This window comes from Carettochelys insculpta, chromosome 2 (genome assembly GCF_033958435.1).
Source record: "Carettochelys insculpta isolate YL-2023 chromosome 2, ASM3395843v1, whole genome shotgun sequence".
NCBI classification, from domain to species: domain Eukaryota; kingdom Metazoa; phylum Chordata; order Testudines; family Carettochelyidae; genus Carettochelys; species Carettochelys insculpta.
In genome coordinates this window covers 80,217,051-80,233,033 of record NC_134138.1, presented here as the reverse complement: position 1 = coordinate 80,233,033, position 15,983 = coordinate 80,217,051, and the positions used below count along the sequence as shown (strand labels likewise).

Below are 15,983 nucleotides of genomic sequence, written 5' to 3'. Positions count from 1 at the left end.
TCATTAATATAGAATCCTAGAACACTAGAACTTGAAGGGACATCAAGAGGGCATCGAGTCCAGTTCCCTCCACTCTTGGCAGGACCAAACACCATCTAGACCATCCCCGATAGGTGTCTGTCTAACCTGGTCTTAAATATCTCCAGCGATGGAGATTCCATAACCTCCCTAGGTAACTTATTCCGGTGTTTAACCACCGTGACAGTTGAGAAGTTTTTCTTGATGTCTAATGTACGCCTCCTTTGCTGTAGTTTAAGTCCCTTGCTTCTTGTCCTATCCTCAGAGGCTGAGGGGTACAATTTTTCTCTCTCCTCCTTGTAACCCTCTTTAAGGTACTTGAAAACTGCAATCATGTCCCCTCTAAGTCTTCTTTTCTAAACTAAACAAGCCCAGTTCTTTCAGTCTTCCCTCGGAGTGCATGTACACTAGAGCTTCAGTCATTTTTGTTGCTCTTCTCTGGACCTTCTCCAATTTCTCCACATCCTTCTAGAAGTGTGGTGGCTATGTCAGTAAAATAAATTTGTTCAGGCACTGCTGCTGGAGTGTGCTGTTGCTTTTTGCTACATGTGAGGTGGTGTTTATCATACAGTCCTTTTAGATTTAGTTCTTCAGTAAGAGTGTCATTAAAAAAGAGACACTATAGTTAGAGAAATTTAAATATATAGAATTGAAGAGACAGGATAAGTAGTATTTTCAAATTCATCAAATATTTCTCTCTGTACATGTATGAATGCAGCTCATGTATAAAATCAATTGAAGGCCACTTTGGGAGACCTGACAGTTAAGTTACTTGTTGTGCAGTGGTTCCAAACTTTTCGGCATCACGCCCACCTTTTGATTTTTGAGAAACCCTCATGCCCACCCCACACCTCTTCTTTACCCTCATCTAACCCTGCTTTTAACAAAAAATTGAATTAGTGATTCAAAATAAAAACAAAAACTAGATATAAAAATGTTATTTAAAATTGGAGGTAAACACAAATAGTTTTTCTTGGCCCCTTGTGGGTGCCTGGTTCAGCCACAGCTGGTCAGCTGCCTGAGCCCCATGCCAGCTGTCAGAGCTGCCCATGCCAGCCACCCACCTGAGCCCTGCACTGCTGGGGCCAGCCATTCACCCGCCCACCTATCAGCCACCCAAGCTCTGTGAGCTGCGGGCCAGCCTCCCAAGCCACCTGCCTGACCCCCACACTGCTGGCACCAGCTGGCCAAGCCCTGCACTGCTGGGGCCAGCCAGATGCACACCCAAACAGCCCACCTAAGTTCTGTGCTTCCACGGCCAGCTGCTTGCCCACCAGCCAGAGCTACCCAAACCCCACACTGATGGGGCCAGCTGCCCACCTGCCAGCCCTAGCTACCTGAGCCCTGCATTGCTGGGGCCAGCCACCTGAGCCCCTCCTATCCTCCAAAGCTAGGCATCACCAGCTCCTTGCCCCTACCCCCTCCCCCAAGCCAGGCACCCCCAGAACCCTATCTAACCCCATCCTCCTCCTCTCCCCCGCAAACCACTCTCTCTCACCTTTGCAGGAAGCAGTTAGCTCCATGTGGGTCTTCGTCGGCTGTCTGTTTTTTATAGTGGCTACATTGGGTCGTCCATGTAAAATGGCAGGGGCTGAGAGCTGGAAGCAAAGGCCGGCTCTTTCTTGGGGTGCGGGAATGTGGGGGGGCTGGGTTGCTTCATGCCCCCCTGGAATTTCTTCACTTCCCCCACTTTGGGAAACCATGCTCTAGTGAGACAAACAATTGTTAACAAAAATTAAAATTCCAGCTCGACAATTATTATTTGTAATCACGTGAACAGTTACTTCTTTCTTGTTATATCAGCATCACCAAGAATGAATCGGCAGATCTTGGAATGTGGTGTTTTTGCACCAAGAAAATCTGTTGATGAACAGCTTTGATGATACTAGAGTACAAAACATAGTTGTACATAAATAGGGATTTTAAAAATGGGCCAGTACACAAAGAGGCATTGTGCTACTAGGTTTCTTTTTTTGCTCGCGTTGAGTGGCCATAATATAGCACTGCTGTAAATTGTTGTGCAGTTAGTCCCTCATAAGTCTTATTGGCAGAAGTAGACTAAGGCTCATGTTGATATTGGGAGTATAATGATGGTACTCTTCCACCAGCAATCCAAACTCCGCCTGCTTAGCATCATTGGACATAAGAACTCGAAAGGACCTTGAGAGGTCATGGAGTCCAGTCCCTACTTGGGAAACCAGAAGTAATTGCTACTTGCAATAGATTTTGCAGAAGTTCAGAATATCATCATGTTTTGCTGGGCTCCTGAGATTTTGACTTTACCAAGGGGCAAGATAAGATAATGTGTAAGTACAATAGTTACAAGCCTTGGGCCTTGAGTTTCCAAAGCTTGTGATGTCCAAATTTATTTAATACCTCTCCTCTCCCACCCCACAATTAGAGAAAAAAATTCAAAATTTAACCTGTTAACTGATAACAGTAGTATCTGCCTAGCTCTGCAGACAGCTTCCAGCATCAGAGAAGCAGTAGCAACCAGGAGATTGTTTTTTGGACCCATGTTGATTACCAGACTAGTCTAAACCCATGTTGCTCTGAGGAGATTGGCTGTCCTGCTCGTGGCAAGTGTTCATATACCCCACTCAGCTCTGTAGGATTCCTGCTTTGGTCTGTAGTTACCCTATAGACATTTAAATCATCATCAGTAAGCAGCTGATTTAAGATCCTTAAAAACAAAGGCTGTTTTGGACATCTTTGCATTATAGTTGGATTGTGTTATCTTCAAGAGAAGTGGAATATGTTGAAACTAAGCAGGACCTTCTCCGATCACCCCATGAAGTTTTTATTCACAGACATTACCAGATCCATATTTCAGCTCTGGAGAACTCCCCATGTGGACCTGTTTGCCACAGAGTCCAACAGAAAATGCCATCATTTTTGCGTTTTTCGTCTTGGGAAGTTGTCAGACCAGGCTTACTGCTTTTCCTCTGCCTGAAAGGACCCCCATCTTGTGTGGCCTCCTGCAGGTTTCAGTGCTGCCCAGGATCTTGTTCAGAGTCAAACAAGACCATGCTCATATCATTCTTACAGACTGGCTTGCCCTTGCCGACACTGTTGTTTGAGCCTATCCTATTTACCTAAAGCATCAAAGTTGGCTAGTTAGCTTTTTAACAGGACATCTGGCAGCTATCCAAACCTTTCATACCTTACATGGATAATAGATTCCTTTTTTCCAAGTCCATTACTACTAGTTTCCTAAAGGGGTTAATCAGATTGTACCCTCATGTTTAAGGTCTTATATCTCCATGGGATCTGAACTTTGTCCTCAGAAAGTTAATGAAACCTCTTTTTGAGCTACTTGCAACTTACTCTTTGCTCCAGTTCATTATAGAGATTTTTTTTTTTTTAGTTGACATTACCTTAGCAGAAGAATGGGTGAGTTGAGACCCCTAGTGTTAGTGCCTCCTATCACATGGATGAAGTTTTTCTTCCCCCGACCCAAAATTTCTCATGAAAGTCATTTCTCATTTTCATGTTAACTGGGCAATCTGTCAGCATTCTTCCCAAAACCTTGCATGCATAGAGTGAGAGAAGACTTTACTGAATGTGAGAAGGACTTTAGCTTTCTACCTTGAGTGCACTAAGTCCTTCAGATCTTGTACACAGTTGTTCAGAGCAGTTGTGAACAGGACTAGAGGCCAATCAGTTTCTGCTCAGAGAATCTGATCTTGGACATCCATGTGCATTTGTTTATGCTACCAGTTGGCTAATACAGGCCTGCCAGTTAGATAATTGGTGCATTCTACTGAAACCGAGGTAAATCCACTGGTTTGTTGGCATAGGTACTGATTCTAGATATTGGTAAGCTCTGTACTGATTATCAATTCGTTCTTTTTCTTGTCATTGTGCTGTTTCCTAGCAGTCCAGGATCAGTGGTAATTTCAGATGGATTGTCCTGTAAACACTGGTCAGCTAGATTCTGAGTCCATTTCCATGTTTGTCTGCCTGTGAGTCACCTGTAGTAGAACGGACAAGTAAAAGTACAAAAACCAGAAATGGTTGCTTAGTGTTAGAGCAGGTGTTCTTGGAGATGTGTTCACGTGTCCATTCCACAGCTTGCCCTCCTTCCCTTCTCTGTCAGAGTTTACATAGTATATAGAAACCTGCAGAGTAAAGGGGCAATTCTGTCTTATTCCAGCATGCAGTGACATAGCAACAGAGTGTGCTCAAACTCCTTGTTTCTTTAAGTGAAAAAGTTTTCGGACAACTGCACACCAGATATGAACATTCCAGCAGCGCAATGGACATATCCAGCACATCTTGAAGAACAACATTAGTAGGAATGTAGGTTATCAATTTTTACAGAAAGTAGCTGCTTCTGTTGTTGCAGCTGTGTAGAGGAGAGAGGGAGAGCTGGTTGCCAGTGAGAGTACCATTGACTATCATAGTATACAAAATACTTTCATAATCTAACCCTGAGTATTTGGTCATGCCTTCTTTGGCAGTTGGATTTGTTTTTTATTTGTCTCATACAGAACTTTCTTGCTCAGAAGCCATAAATTGTAGAATTTGTTCCTTGAGTAGTTTTGCCATAGTTACTCCGTAACTATTTCTTTAGGCTTTTTTTGCAAGTTCCATTTCGTCTTTATCCTTGACTCTCTGTGAACTTTCCCATTTTGCTTTATTTTCATCTACTTCTTCCCCATCCTGATTTTTTTGCTATATAATCACTTTACCCTTTTAGTAGGAATGGTTTGTCCAGTGGTTTCGATTTGCCTTGTGACAGAGCTCAGAGTTTGGGAGGAAGCATATGTGTTAACCTAGTTTTGCAAGTGGGTTAGTCATCTTTTCTCTACAGATTTTTTTTTAAATATATTGTTTATCTGGTTTTTGTGTGTAGTTCTTTCTGTACCTACAATAGATACCTTTTTACACACAGATTATTTTAAAATTGTTAAGCCTTTGTTAAATATATATAGCACATTGATCAATTGAGGCATTGACATGTCAAAAAGTAATCAAGAGCATCAATTGTAAAAAAAAATTTAAAAAAAGAGTTAAATTATCCTGTTACCTGTGCCTCCGCCCTAACCGAGGTTGGCTCTGTTTTTGTATTTCTAAAATACTTTTTAAATAATAACTTTCAGTAAGATGCCTTAATTTTTTTCTTTTTTCTTTTTTAGACAAATTATGAAAACAGAATATACAGTCTGAAAGTAGAGTGTGGACCTAAATATCCAGAAGCACCTCCAACGGTTAGATTTGTAACTAAAATTAATATGAATGGAATAAATAATTCCAATGGAATGGTAAGTTCAAATGGTAAGATCAACCTCCTTGTTAATTTGCACTCTGCAATTATTTATATTAAAAAATCCATTGACTATTATGGGTGGGGTGGGAAAGAATTTTCAGTTTTAAATTCTACATTATTAACGATTGTTTGTTTAAACAGGTGTTTTAACGTGTGATTATTTTGCTTGCATACAGTGTACATTTGAATCTGTAGGTGGTTGTTGCAAAGTGACCCTGTTAATAGTTTGTCAGTAAAACCTAATAGAACATTACTTGCAATATTACAGTAAACTCTTTTGTATCTGGCATTCTATCCACCAGAATGCTCAAATAACCAGCATTTTAACCATAGGTAAATTTTAGTTACATTTTCCATAAGTACAGTGTCATGAAAGTAAAACCAAATAAATATAGCAAATATGGTATAAGTTTACAGTGTTTAAGTCTACTGTTAATAAATAAAGTACTCTGCATACATTTTTATTATTTTAATATCTAATCTTGTTTTTCTTTAGTGTTATGCATTGCTAAGTATAGCTCTCTATTATTCAGAATATTTGAATGCTCGGCAGCCTCCTGGTCTTGAGGCTGTCAGATATGAAAGAGTTTACTGTAAAAGAATTTTTTTTAAAAAAAGTACAAATTGAAGGGCTTTTTTGGCTTTTTGGTTTTTGTTTTTTTTAAAAAGTGGAATAAAACAGTGTCCATGCAGCTCCTTTACAATATTCCTCTTCAAAGAGGCTTAAATTTACCTAGGAACATTTAATGCTGTACTGCTCAAGACTTAGAATCATAGGACTGCAAGGGACCTCAAGAGGTCATCATGTCCAATTTCCTGCACCCATGACAGGACCAAGCACCATCTATATCTTCCCTGACAGATATTTGTCTGCCTTGCTCTTAAAAATGTCCAATGGTAGCGATTCCACAACCACTCTAGGCAATTTATTCAAGTGTTTAGCCACCCTGACAGTTCGTTAGTTTTTACTAATATCCAGCCTAAAACTCCCTTCCTGCAATTTAAGCCCATGGCTTCTTGTCCTTTCATCAGAGGTTAAGGGAAATATTTTTTCTTCCTCTTCCTTGTAATGACCTTTTAGATACTTAAAAGCTGTTATCATGTCCCCCTTCAGTCTTCACTTTTCCAAACTTCTGATATATTACCTTTCTTAAACACTAAGGATCATTTAAAATTCTGAACAGTTTTGGCTAGTGTTTTCAGCTGATGCAAGTCACTAATTATAATTTACTTTCTTACTCTTGAAATTTTAAAATTTAGGGAGTACCGAAAATGAAACTGCACTCTTTAGATATATTTTTATCAGGTAGCAAAGAGACTCCAGGTGAAGTCCCAAAATTAATACTCTGTTCTCTTTTGAAAACTGGGCTTCACAGTAGATAGCATGTCAAATGTACATGGTTTTTTCTAACTGGGAGACCTGAGAACTCAGTTTGGGTACCAAGAGCCAAATCAAGTTCTGTACTTCTCTCACAACATCACTAAAAGGTTTTTCAAACTAAGTTAAAGCTTTAGTGACACTTGAGCATTCACAAAGTTAAAAAAAAAAAGTATTTAATTTAGAATAAACATACGAGCCAAATGCACACATGCAGGAGATACACATGTGAAAAATGGCATTTCTAGGTACAGTAGACTCTCTTATATCCAATATTCTTTCAGCCGGAAGTTGCTCCTGAATGTCACTGCCAGTTTCCCCGGGGGATCTCCTTCCCGGAAGTTGCTGGCACTCCTATGGTGCTGCTGGCACTCCCCTGCACCTCGGCCAGCTTCCCAGTCTTGGCGCTGCTGCATTCCATGGGGCCAGACGGCTTCCTGGTCCCAGCCTCGGCTGGCTTCCTGGCCCTGGTGCTGCTGGCGCTCCCCTGGCATTTGCCAGCTTCCTGGCCCCAGTGCTGCTGGTGCTCCCCCACACCTCAGCAGCGTCTTCAGCTCTGGAGCTGCCAGCACTCCCCCATGCCCCAGTGGGGTCCCCAGCCCCAGAGCTGCTGGTGCTTCTCCGCACTCCAGCCCCGGAGCTGCTGGCATGCCCCAAGTGCCCCAGTAGGTTCCTCAGCCACAGAGCTATCAGCGCTCCCCTGCACCCTGGCAGGGGATCCTGCGGCTTTGTCTCTCCATGCATCCTGTGCCTCTCCTGAGCCCTGCCTGTGCTTTCCCAGCTGCTCTTTGTTTTCCGGAATATTTAATATCTGGCAACCTCCTGGTCCCAAGGTTGCCAGATATGAAAGAGTTTACTGTAGAAACACACCATATAGACTCTCTTGCCTAAACTGAGAAGGGAGCAGTTTGAAAAGAAAATTAAACCTAGTGCTTAAGATGTTATATAAAGGAACACTACCATCTTGAAAATGGAGCAGTTTTTTTCTGAAGAATTTAATATTGTTTTAGATATGACCGCTGCCTTTGAGACCTTCTTCCAATTTTTGCACTTGTACAATCATGTTTTCTGGGCTGCAATCTCCTCCCCTCCTCCATGCCTGCTGGTGTGTGAAAGACCAACACAATCCCATTGACAAACTAATAATCTGGGAGAAAATCTTACTAAATCCCCAGATTACATGGCCTGTAGATGTATATCATGCAAGTAGCAGTTACCAATTTTTAGTTAGAAAGTTTTTTAAAGTAGTCTAAGGCTGGCTTTAGTATCATTAGTTTAATAAATGTTGGCCTTGAGAGAGAATAAATCTGATGCAGATTATTTTAATATTTGTATTATTTATACATTGTAATTACTAAGCAGGTTAGCTAGATTAAATTAATTTACTGTTTGTATTTTCCAGGGATTCCAATTACCAGCAGCCATCATCTATGGAAGATAAAATTCATATTTTACTTTAGCTAGAAACTGGGAGTATCTTGGCATTACTTTAATATTGTACTGCCATCCTCCTGATTCCCTATTTCATAGGTCAGCTTTCTTCTACTTCCAGCATCCTGTTTTTCTCGGCTGTCAAATTTGTTGGAGGATTGGGGCATCAGCCTAAACTGTTGTATCATCAGGCAGCCTCTGCTGCCCATGCCCATGTTGTCATCTGGCCAGATTTTGTTGTCAGTATGGTGTTTCTGAGCAAGGAAGGGCCTCTTCCTGAAATGATCAGTGCATGGATGCAAAGTTTGTAGGTTATGGGATTTCTGAATGGACTGAAACAGTAGGTGCTCACTTTGGAGAGGGTTCTTCTCCAATTCCTCAAACTAACGCATTTTGAAAAGACCAAGACTGGTCACCTAGGCACGTTGACCCTCACTTTTAAAAATCCAAAAACAGAATTAGCAAAAATTCATTCCATTTACATTTCAACTCACAATGCAGGTTCCATTTGCAAAGGTGGCCACCTATTAGCACTGATTCTCACAGTGGTATGTTTGCATATGCGACTGCTGGATTTGTACACATAATTTAAGACTCTTGTTTTGAAAACCTGACCCAAGTGTATGAGTAGAACTAGCAAAAACTACTTACTGTTTGCCGAGGGTATTACAGCTGCAGCATAAATTACTATTTTTAATGCTGTGAGGTCTTTCCTCTTAGAGCCTATTGTGTATCGTAGATTGATAAAACACAGGTTGTGTTCTGACACGTTATTTATTTTCCCATGGTTTTCAAGGATTTTTTATTTTTTATTATTTTTTTTAAGTATTCTTGAACACTCTGTTGGTATCTCATGGGGTTTGCAATCACTTCTGTTTATTTAAATAACATTTACAGCTGGAAGTGTTTGTTTCTTCTTTTTAAAAGCATGGGATTTTATCAGCTGTAATACTGTGAACTGTTGTCCAGTTGAATCTGTTTATAATGGACTGAGCAGCTTGCTACTTCTTAAAAGTTATGATATTAGAAGCATTCTGAACACTGAACATTTTGAAGCATTCTTCTATAATTTATTTTGTGTTTAAATAGCACAGGAAAAGTCCTTGGTTATTATTGTATCATGTAATGTGGCTGCTATTGTCATTATTTAAAGATTTATATTGGGTATGCTGGTAAAATAAAAAATTTTGTTCTCAGTTTTCAAGTTCACTAGCCTTCAGACTTCCTTGGAAATTCTGCTTCCTTACATCCGAACACATTTTGAATATAAAGTGGGTGCTCCTGGGCATCTGGTTTTGAGCATTCCTAACAAACACCATTGGAAGAAATGAGACATCTCCTTTTCTTTAAGCTTTCTTAATAAAGGAGCATGTCATCGCTAGATCCATTGTAAAATCTCTTTATAGGGAGAATAGGGCCTGCAATGCAAGGAATAAAACAAAGCTAAGAATCTTGCTGCTTGCAAGATATGTTGTTCAACAAAAGAAGGTAACTTGCAGAATGTCAAGTGGCTTGAGCTAAAATAAATAGCTGTCATGTTAGTTGTAGTGTGATAGTGCTGAAAACATTCTATGTGTTGTGCAGGAGGAGGCAGTCCTTGTATTGAAGATATGAGTCTGTAGCCTTCTAGCTGAAACTTTCTAGTAAAAACAAGAAAGCCTTTATTTACACTGGTGGAAACAGTTTTGCTTGAAATTGTAATAAACTTCATCAGTGGAAGTAGTAGCTTTGCCTGACTACATTAGAGGTGTGCTAAGACAGCTACATTACATGTGTATATATACAGTTATATACATTACTGCTATAGCTTTAAATTAAGCCGATCCCCAGTTTACAAATTGGTTAGAAAAGGAGATAAACAGGTGATGTGTGAGGAAAAGGATCTACTGTGCAATCAAAATGGTTATGATGTAGATGGGTACTCACCTTGTTAGTTCCACATTTTGAAACAATCTGCAACTGCCTCATAAACTGTTCAATTCCCCATCTAACTTTCACCTATGGTCTCACTATTACATTATTTTCCAAACCCACTGAAATCCTACCTAAACTCTATCTTTATCCATGTTGGCCTATTTGAGTCCTCTTAAATCAGCAAAACTACCTTTTTGTCATCCCTCTCCCCCTGCCAGTCTCTCAACTGAGACTTCTTCTTCTTTTCAATCAGCTGCTGTCAGCCTTTGCCTTTGACAATCATCTGTTGCAATTCATTTTTAATTCTGGTTTGTAAAAATTCCTTGTGTGGTAAAACTACAAATTATTACTCTTCTTTAAAATCTACCGTTTTCCTTCTCCTGGTCCCCTTTCCAACAAAACTGTATGCCCAGAAAGCATGGTGAGCCTGAGTTTCATTTCTGTTCTGTTTCTGTTCTTTTCTGTCACTGCCATCCAGCATTCAGATCTCTCCACTGTGCAGGTTGCCTTTCACTCTGGAATTCTTGCCTGGAGAGGGCAGTGTCTTGGACCCTGTGCTGCATTATGTAGGGTTTGGAGAATGTGTTCAAGCAATATCATGCCCAGAGTTAAATTTTGAAATGAAACTATGATGTTACTGGGCTCCAGAGTCATAAGTGACAGTACATTGCTTCTCTATTGCCTAATAGCAATCAGGGAAGCCCCTTAACTCCTCAGCCTAGTTTGGGGGTCTAGAGGGAGGGATGATATATAAGAAGGGGGGTTGTGCCTTTCGGAGGGAGATCTCAACTAGATGCTGTCCTCAGCAGAGCTACTTCTCTGCAGATTAGGAATTATCTCCAGAGATGTGGGAAGGGACGGCGTGTTTGGAGGGGTACTTTTCTTCTCAGTGCTGAAATTTCTTTGACAGTGGGTTGATGTAAAACTCATACATGAAAATATGGTATGAAAGCTGTGTTTACACTCACATAGACTCCCCTCTATCCCCTCAAAATTGCATCTCTTGATATCTCTAACACATTAGATCAAACACTTTTGAAAAATGAACTAGAAATTATAATGGTGGTCTGACCAATGCAACTTTCAAATCTTGTTGTGAAAGGTTATGCTTTCTTAAAAAAGGGACAGGGGGGTTCTTAATTGGTGCAAAAATCACTGCATAAGCAACAGACTTTGTATTTCCTTTTGATGCAGTTTTTCCTTCAGTATTTGGTTTTTGAATTTTGAAGGTAATCATTGGTAATATTAATCTCCCAGGTGTCTCCTGCAGATATAAATAGCATTATGCTCTGTATTCTGAAACCATATAGCTTGAATTAAGGAATCTAGGTATCATCTGGAAGTAAAGTTGCTATGGCTAGAACTTGATATTTTTGCTTTTCTAATAATTTTACATTAAAAATAACCTCCCAGAAATGTTCTGTGCTATATACACTGTAAAGGAGCATAAAGAGGCACACACGTTTTCCTTTGTATTTCCCCTTTGAACTACCAATAGATGTGCAATAAATTCTCTGTGCTTTTAAGAGGTCCATAAAAATATTAATCATAAGAAACAAAGTGGAACTGTATAAGTCAAATTAATATTTCTCATGTTTACTGGAACAAGTAAAAAGCATCAGAAGGTCCATAAAGCAATAAGTATTCAAAACAAATAACAGACAAAAGTTATTTATAGTAGGTAAATTTTCCTTTTGATAAAGGTTTACCATAGAATATAGTGTAGCAAATAGCTTAATAAAGAAGGGAAAGCCAACTGTGAGAACTACCTATTGCATATTGGTGCAGTAAGGAAGTAATGCTTTCATATATTGTTTGGTTTAAATTTAGTATTTTGTTTCAATGATTAGTGAAGACCTTTTGTTATGGTGGATAAAAACTTCCCTTGTTTAAGATAAGGCCCCAGTTTTGCAAAGAGCTGCACATAGAGCTTCTCTTTGCCCACCCTTCATCCACCATGGAACTTCATGTTGTTGAGCATGATATGCAGGGGTCCAGCTTTGTGGATCTCAGCATCTGAGTTTGTGTGTAAGAATGTGCTAAGCATTCATTATAAATTATTTTTTGAATAGTTGGGAAGTGCTAAAGAGATTGAAACGTGTGCTATCATTTTGTGAGTTGTTAAGTAGAAAGAGCACAGACATTATTGGACTGGAGATGGTGGGGTGGGAATTTAGTATGGAGAGTCTAGCTGCCGTGGGCAGGGGAGCCCAGCTGGCCAGAGGCACAGCCAGCCTCTGCGGGGTCAGGTCTGCACCCAATCTCTGTGGAGCTGTGGCAGTGTTGGTCCGCAAGGCTGGGGCTTTGCTGATCTCTGTGGGGCTGGGCCCAGAGCCAGCAGCCCGGCCTGAGCTACAGCTGGTCTCCTTGGAGTCGGAGCCAAAACCAGCAGCCTGGCCCATGCCAAATCTGGTTGCCAGCTTCAGGGGCCGTGCCAGCAGCCCATTTGGGGCTGAGCTGGTGCCATGTGGCCTTAGGTGTAGCTGCCTCTGGAGCTGGTGCCTGTGGGGCCTGGGCTGTGTCTGGAGGCTGACTGGGGCTGGAGTGATGTCCATGGCCTGCAGCCCAAGGTGGCCAGGTTGGTGTTGGCCCAGCAGGGGCTGAGGTCCAGGTAGGAGGTATGGGGATGCTAGGGCTAGAATTGGGATGTGGGGTGGGGGCAAAAGAGGAACCAGCATCAGACCAGGTGGCCAGGGAGGGGATCACCCTTTGTCCAGCAAATTCCATAATCTGGGATGAGTCAGGTCTTGAGGTTGCTGGATGAGGGAGGTGGAACCTGTAAAACCAAATGTGCAGGGATTTTGTTTTTTATGATACAAAAAACTATTGTCTTTATTTAACTTGTGCCATCTCTCTTTACAGGTGGATGCGCGAAGCATACCAGTGTTAGCAAAATGGCAAAATTCTTATAGCATTAAAGTTGTACTTCAAGAGCTAAGACGTCTAATGATGTCTAAAGAAAATATGAAGCTTCCACAACCTCCAGAAGGACAAACATATAACAATTAATTTTAGTTGTTTCTCAAACTTCTGTCTTAAAACAACAACCTTCTACTCATATTAATGTCTTGATTAAAATCTCACAATGCAAACTGCCCACACATTAAAAGAATTTCAGCTGGTATACATGACCTGGACATTTGTAAGATTATATATATAATATATGTACGCCCAGTATGTTTTCAGGCACTATGGGAGGGAAAAAGGCAGCACAATTTATTTTTTATTTTATCAAGTCACTGTCATTTAAGCATAAGCCTAAAATTGAAATTCAGGTTTTACAAGATGAACGCATGACAGGAAGTGTCAGATTGCTGTGGATTAATGTATGTTTCAGGAAATTAATTGCTCGAGAAGAAAAAAAATTAAATGGCATGCTTTATCCATCTGGCTTAGTAAAAGAGCTGCAGTTAAAATTGTTTTTAAGTAGCAGGTACAGTGAACACTGTTGCTCATCTTGTTTAATTTTTGCAAAGATGTGGGTGCCGACTACTATTCGTGTCACAAAGTATGTTCAGGATTGTTTTGATACCTGTATTTATAAAAGGAGGGAATGGATTCTGTTAAGCGGCTCCTGTGTGTTACATGTAATGGAAATGGCAAATATTTGTTTACAGTCTTTGTTCTAATAAACAATGCATTTAAGTTTTAGTGAAACAAAAAAAGGAAATAGGTGTATGGATATGTGATTGAAATTAAAGTTAGTCTTAAAATGTAAATAAAATGTGGAAAGTGTCCTCTAAGGCTGTGCCATTTCTCTAATAATGATTCAATATATGTATAGTATCTTGCAGAGGTAGTAAAAAGTTAAACACAATATAAGGGCAGGTCTACATCCCCATTTTTCTTCTTGCCACTATTTCTGTATGCTTATTTTACTTGATAACTGAGGGTACTGAGATTATTTCAGAGGCGCAAGTGCCATAATCTGCAGTGACACTCATTTGAATAAACATAACTGTTCAACCCCAGTTTACATTACCTATCTCTCTAGATAGAGAAATACAAATACATATATATATTTCCAGTATTCATTCTTGAAATTACATTGATTAGGCCACTTCGGCTAAGTAACTCCAGAGCAATTTCCAAACTGGACTGCTGGATTGTGTGTGTGTGTGTGTGTTTGTTTCATCCTCATAACCATTTTCTACACTTACTTCCTTGTTTTTTCTGTCACCTTTTTTCTCCCCAAACTTCCTCTAACCACTTTTTTTAATCGTTAAACAAGTTTCCTTTTTGCTCTGTCTCACTTTCTCCTTATCCCAGCTACATTTAAGTGATTGACTTCAGGCCTTAGTATTTTATACAAACATCTTATATTCCTGTTAGGAACTGTGTGGACATGTCATTTATCCATCTTTATACCGTGCCTCAAGTGCCAGGGACACAATCTCATTGTTTGAATGAATTCTGCTCCTTCGACATTGTCTAATTTCCCTTGTTCCTTTCACACTTCAGTTGTAGTTGGTGACATCCATGGTTTATTTCTCCTATAGGTTTCTGTGAGAATGTTGTTTCAGTTACCTTACTGGAAATGAGACACTCTAATCAGTTGTGTGGAAAACGCAAGATTTGTCCGGTTTACTACAAGAATTGTAACATTAGGAAAAGGTGAACAACTTGTCATTTGAAACTTCCATCAACAGGTATTTTAAGAAAGTGAGTTTAATCCTAAAGCCATCAAAAGCTGGGGAACTTTAAAGTTTCTTATCCTTATTGCCTATTCCCAATATGAAGGAAGGATGGTAAGAAAAGCAATAAACTGAACTTTATTTTTAATAGAATGTTTTACGTATTGACTGTTGTTTTGGGAAGGCTGTATTTGAGAGTCCTTAAACACGTGATACACTATAGGAGTTCACCCAGTGAATTGATAGCTTTCAGTTACTGCCTATCCATGCTACATAACACATTGCAATATATCGTAGAAAAAATTGACTGAGGTGATTTACCAGTGTGTATCCCTATTCCTTAATTTCAAGTTAATTTAAATGTTTTGGTTTCCTTATGCTAGTACTGCTAGACTATATGTAATCAATTTAAAATAGAACCTAACTCTTCTGATCTGTTTGAGAAATAAATGTTAATTTTCAGAAATCTCTCTTTAGCTGAAACAACTGGAAGAGATTAAGATGTGTTGTCAAACTGTCACGTGGTTGGTGACAGGATTGACAGACTACTAGTATGAGTATGGAGCCCTTTGAGAAACTATCTCTTCACTGAGTACAGAAGGATATTTGTTTTCTGTTTGCACCACATGTTGTCAGATTTGACTGTGAAATGTCTGTTTCTCCTCATCTTTTCTTTGGTTATGGATCTCTAGGGAAATCTGTTTGCCAGTTAGAGTTTTTGAGATGAAGATCCATTTTGCATATTGCAAACAAGCTGCACTTGATTTTCAAACAGCCACACTGGTTCTGCAAAGAGGTAGTTACAATGATGATGATAAAATCTAAGCTGGGTAATTTTGAAGCAATATCCCCTTTGTCCCCACAGAAAAAAGCAAGAATTGTAGGAATGCATAGTTTATAATAAAACAAACCCTTAAAATGGCCATAGGTTATTGTAGGTAGGTCAGTGGGTGAGACTCTTAAGGATGATTTCCTGCTGTTAAAGGATTCCAAAACATGACTGCTCATCCTGTCATTATGTCACTTTGTGACTTGGTAAGTGTCCATTTTTTGTCTGGTAATTTATTTCCCGTGCTATTTTGGGGTTATTCTTTAAACTTTTAAAATTCATTTTACTACATTATTATTATGATATACTATGATTTGTTAAGTAACAGAGAGGAAGCTGTGCTAGTCTATACACTATCAAAACAAAAAGCAGTCAAGTAGCACTTTAAAGACTAGCAAAGAAGTTTATTGGGTGAGCTTTCGTGGGACAGACCCACTTCTTCAGACCATTGGTTATTGTTATGATTTTTGTTATGATTTGTAAGCGTGGGTTTCCAGTAGTTAGTTT

General features: G+C 39.7%; 1 protein-coding gene across 2 annotated transcripts in view; it reads left to right on the top strand.

Moving 5' to 3' along the window:
- Positions 1-13,750, top strand: part of UBE2V2 (ubiquitin conjugating enzyme E2 V2) — a 39,413-nt gene extending 25,663 nt beyond the window's left edge. Inside the window, exons 3-4 of one of the 2 annotated variants that reach the window (XM_074987193.1) lie at positions 5,160-5,285; positions 12,876-13,750. In XM_074987193.1, the coding sequence (XP_074843294.1) occupies positions 5,160-5,285; positions 12,876-13,022 (273 nt within the window). In that variant the 3' untranslated portion in view covers positions 13,023-13,750. Of the gene's footprint in view, positions 1-5,159; positions 5,299-12,875 lie in introns of both variants that reach the window. The other variant, XM_074987195.1, reaches the window with a different exon arrangement.
- The last annotated feature ends 2,233 nt before the right edge of the window (positions 13,751-15,983 follow it).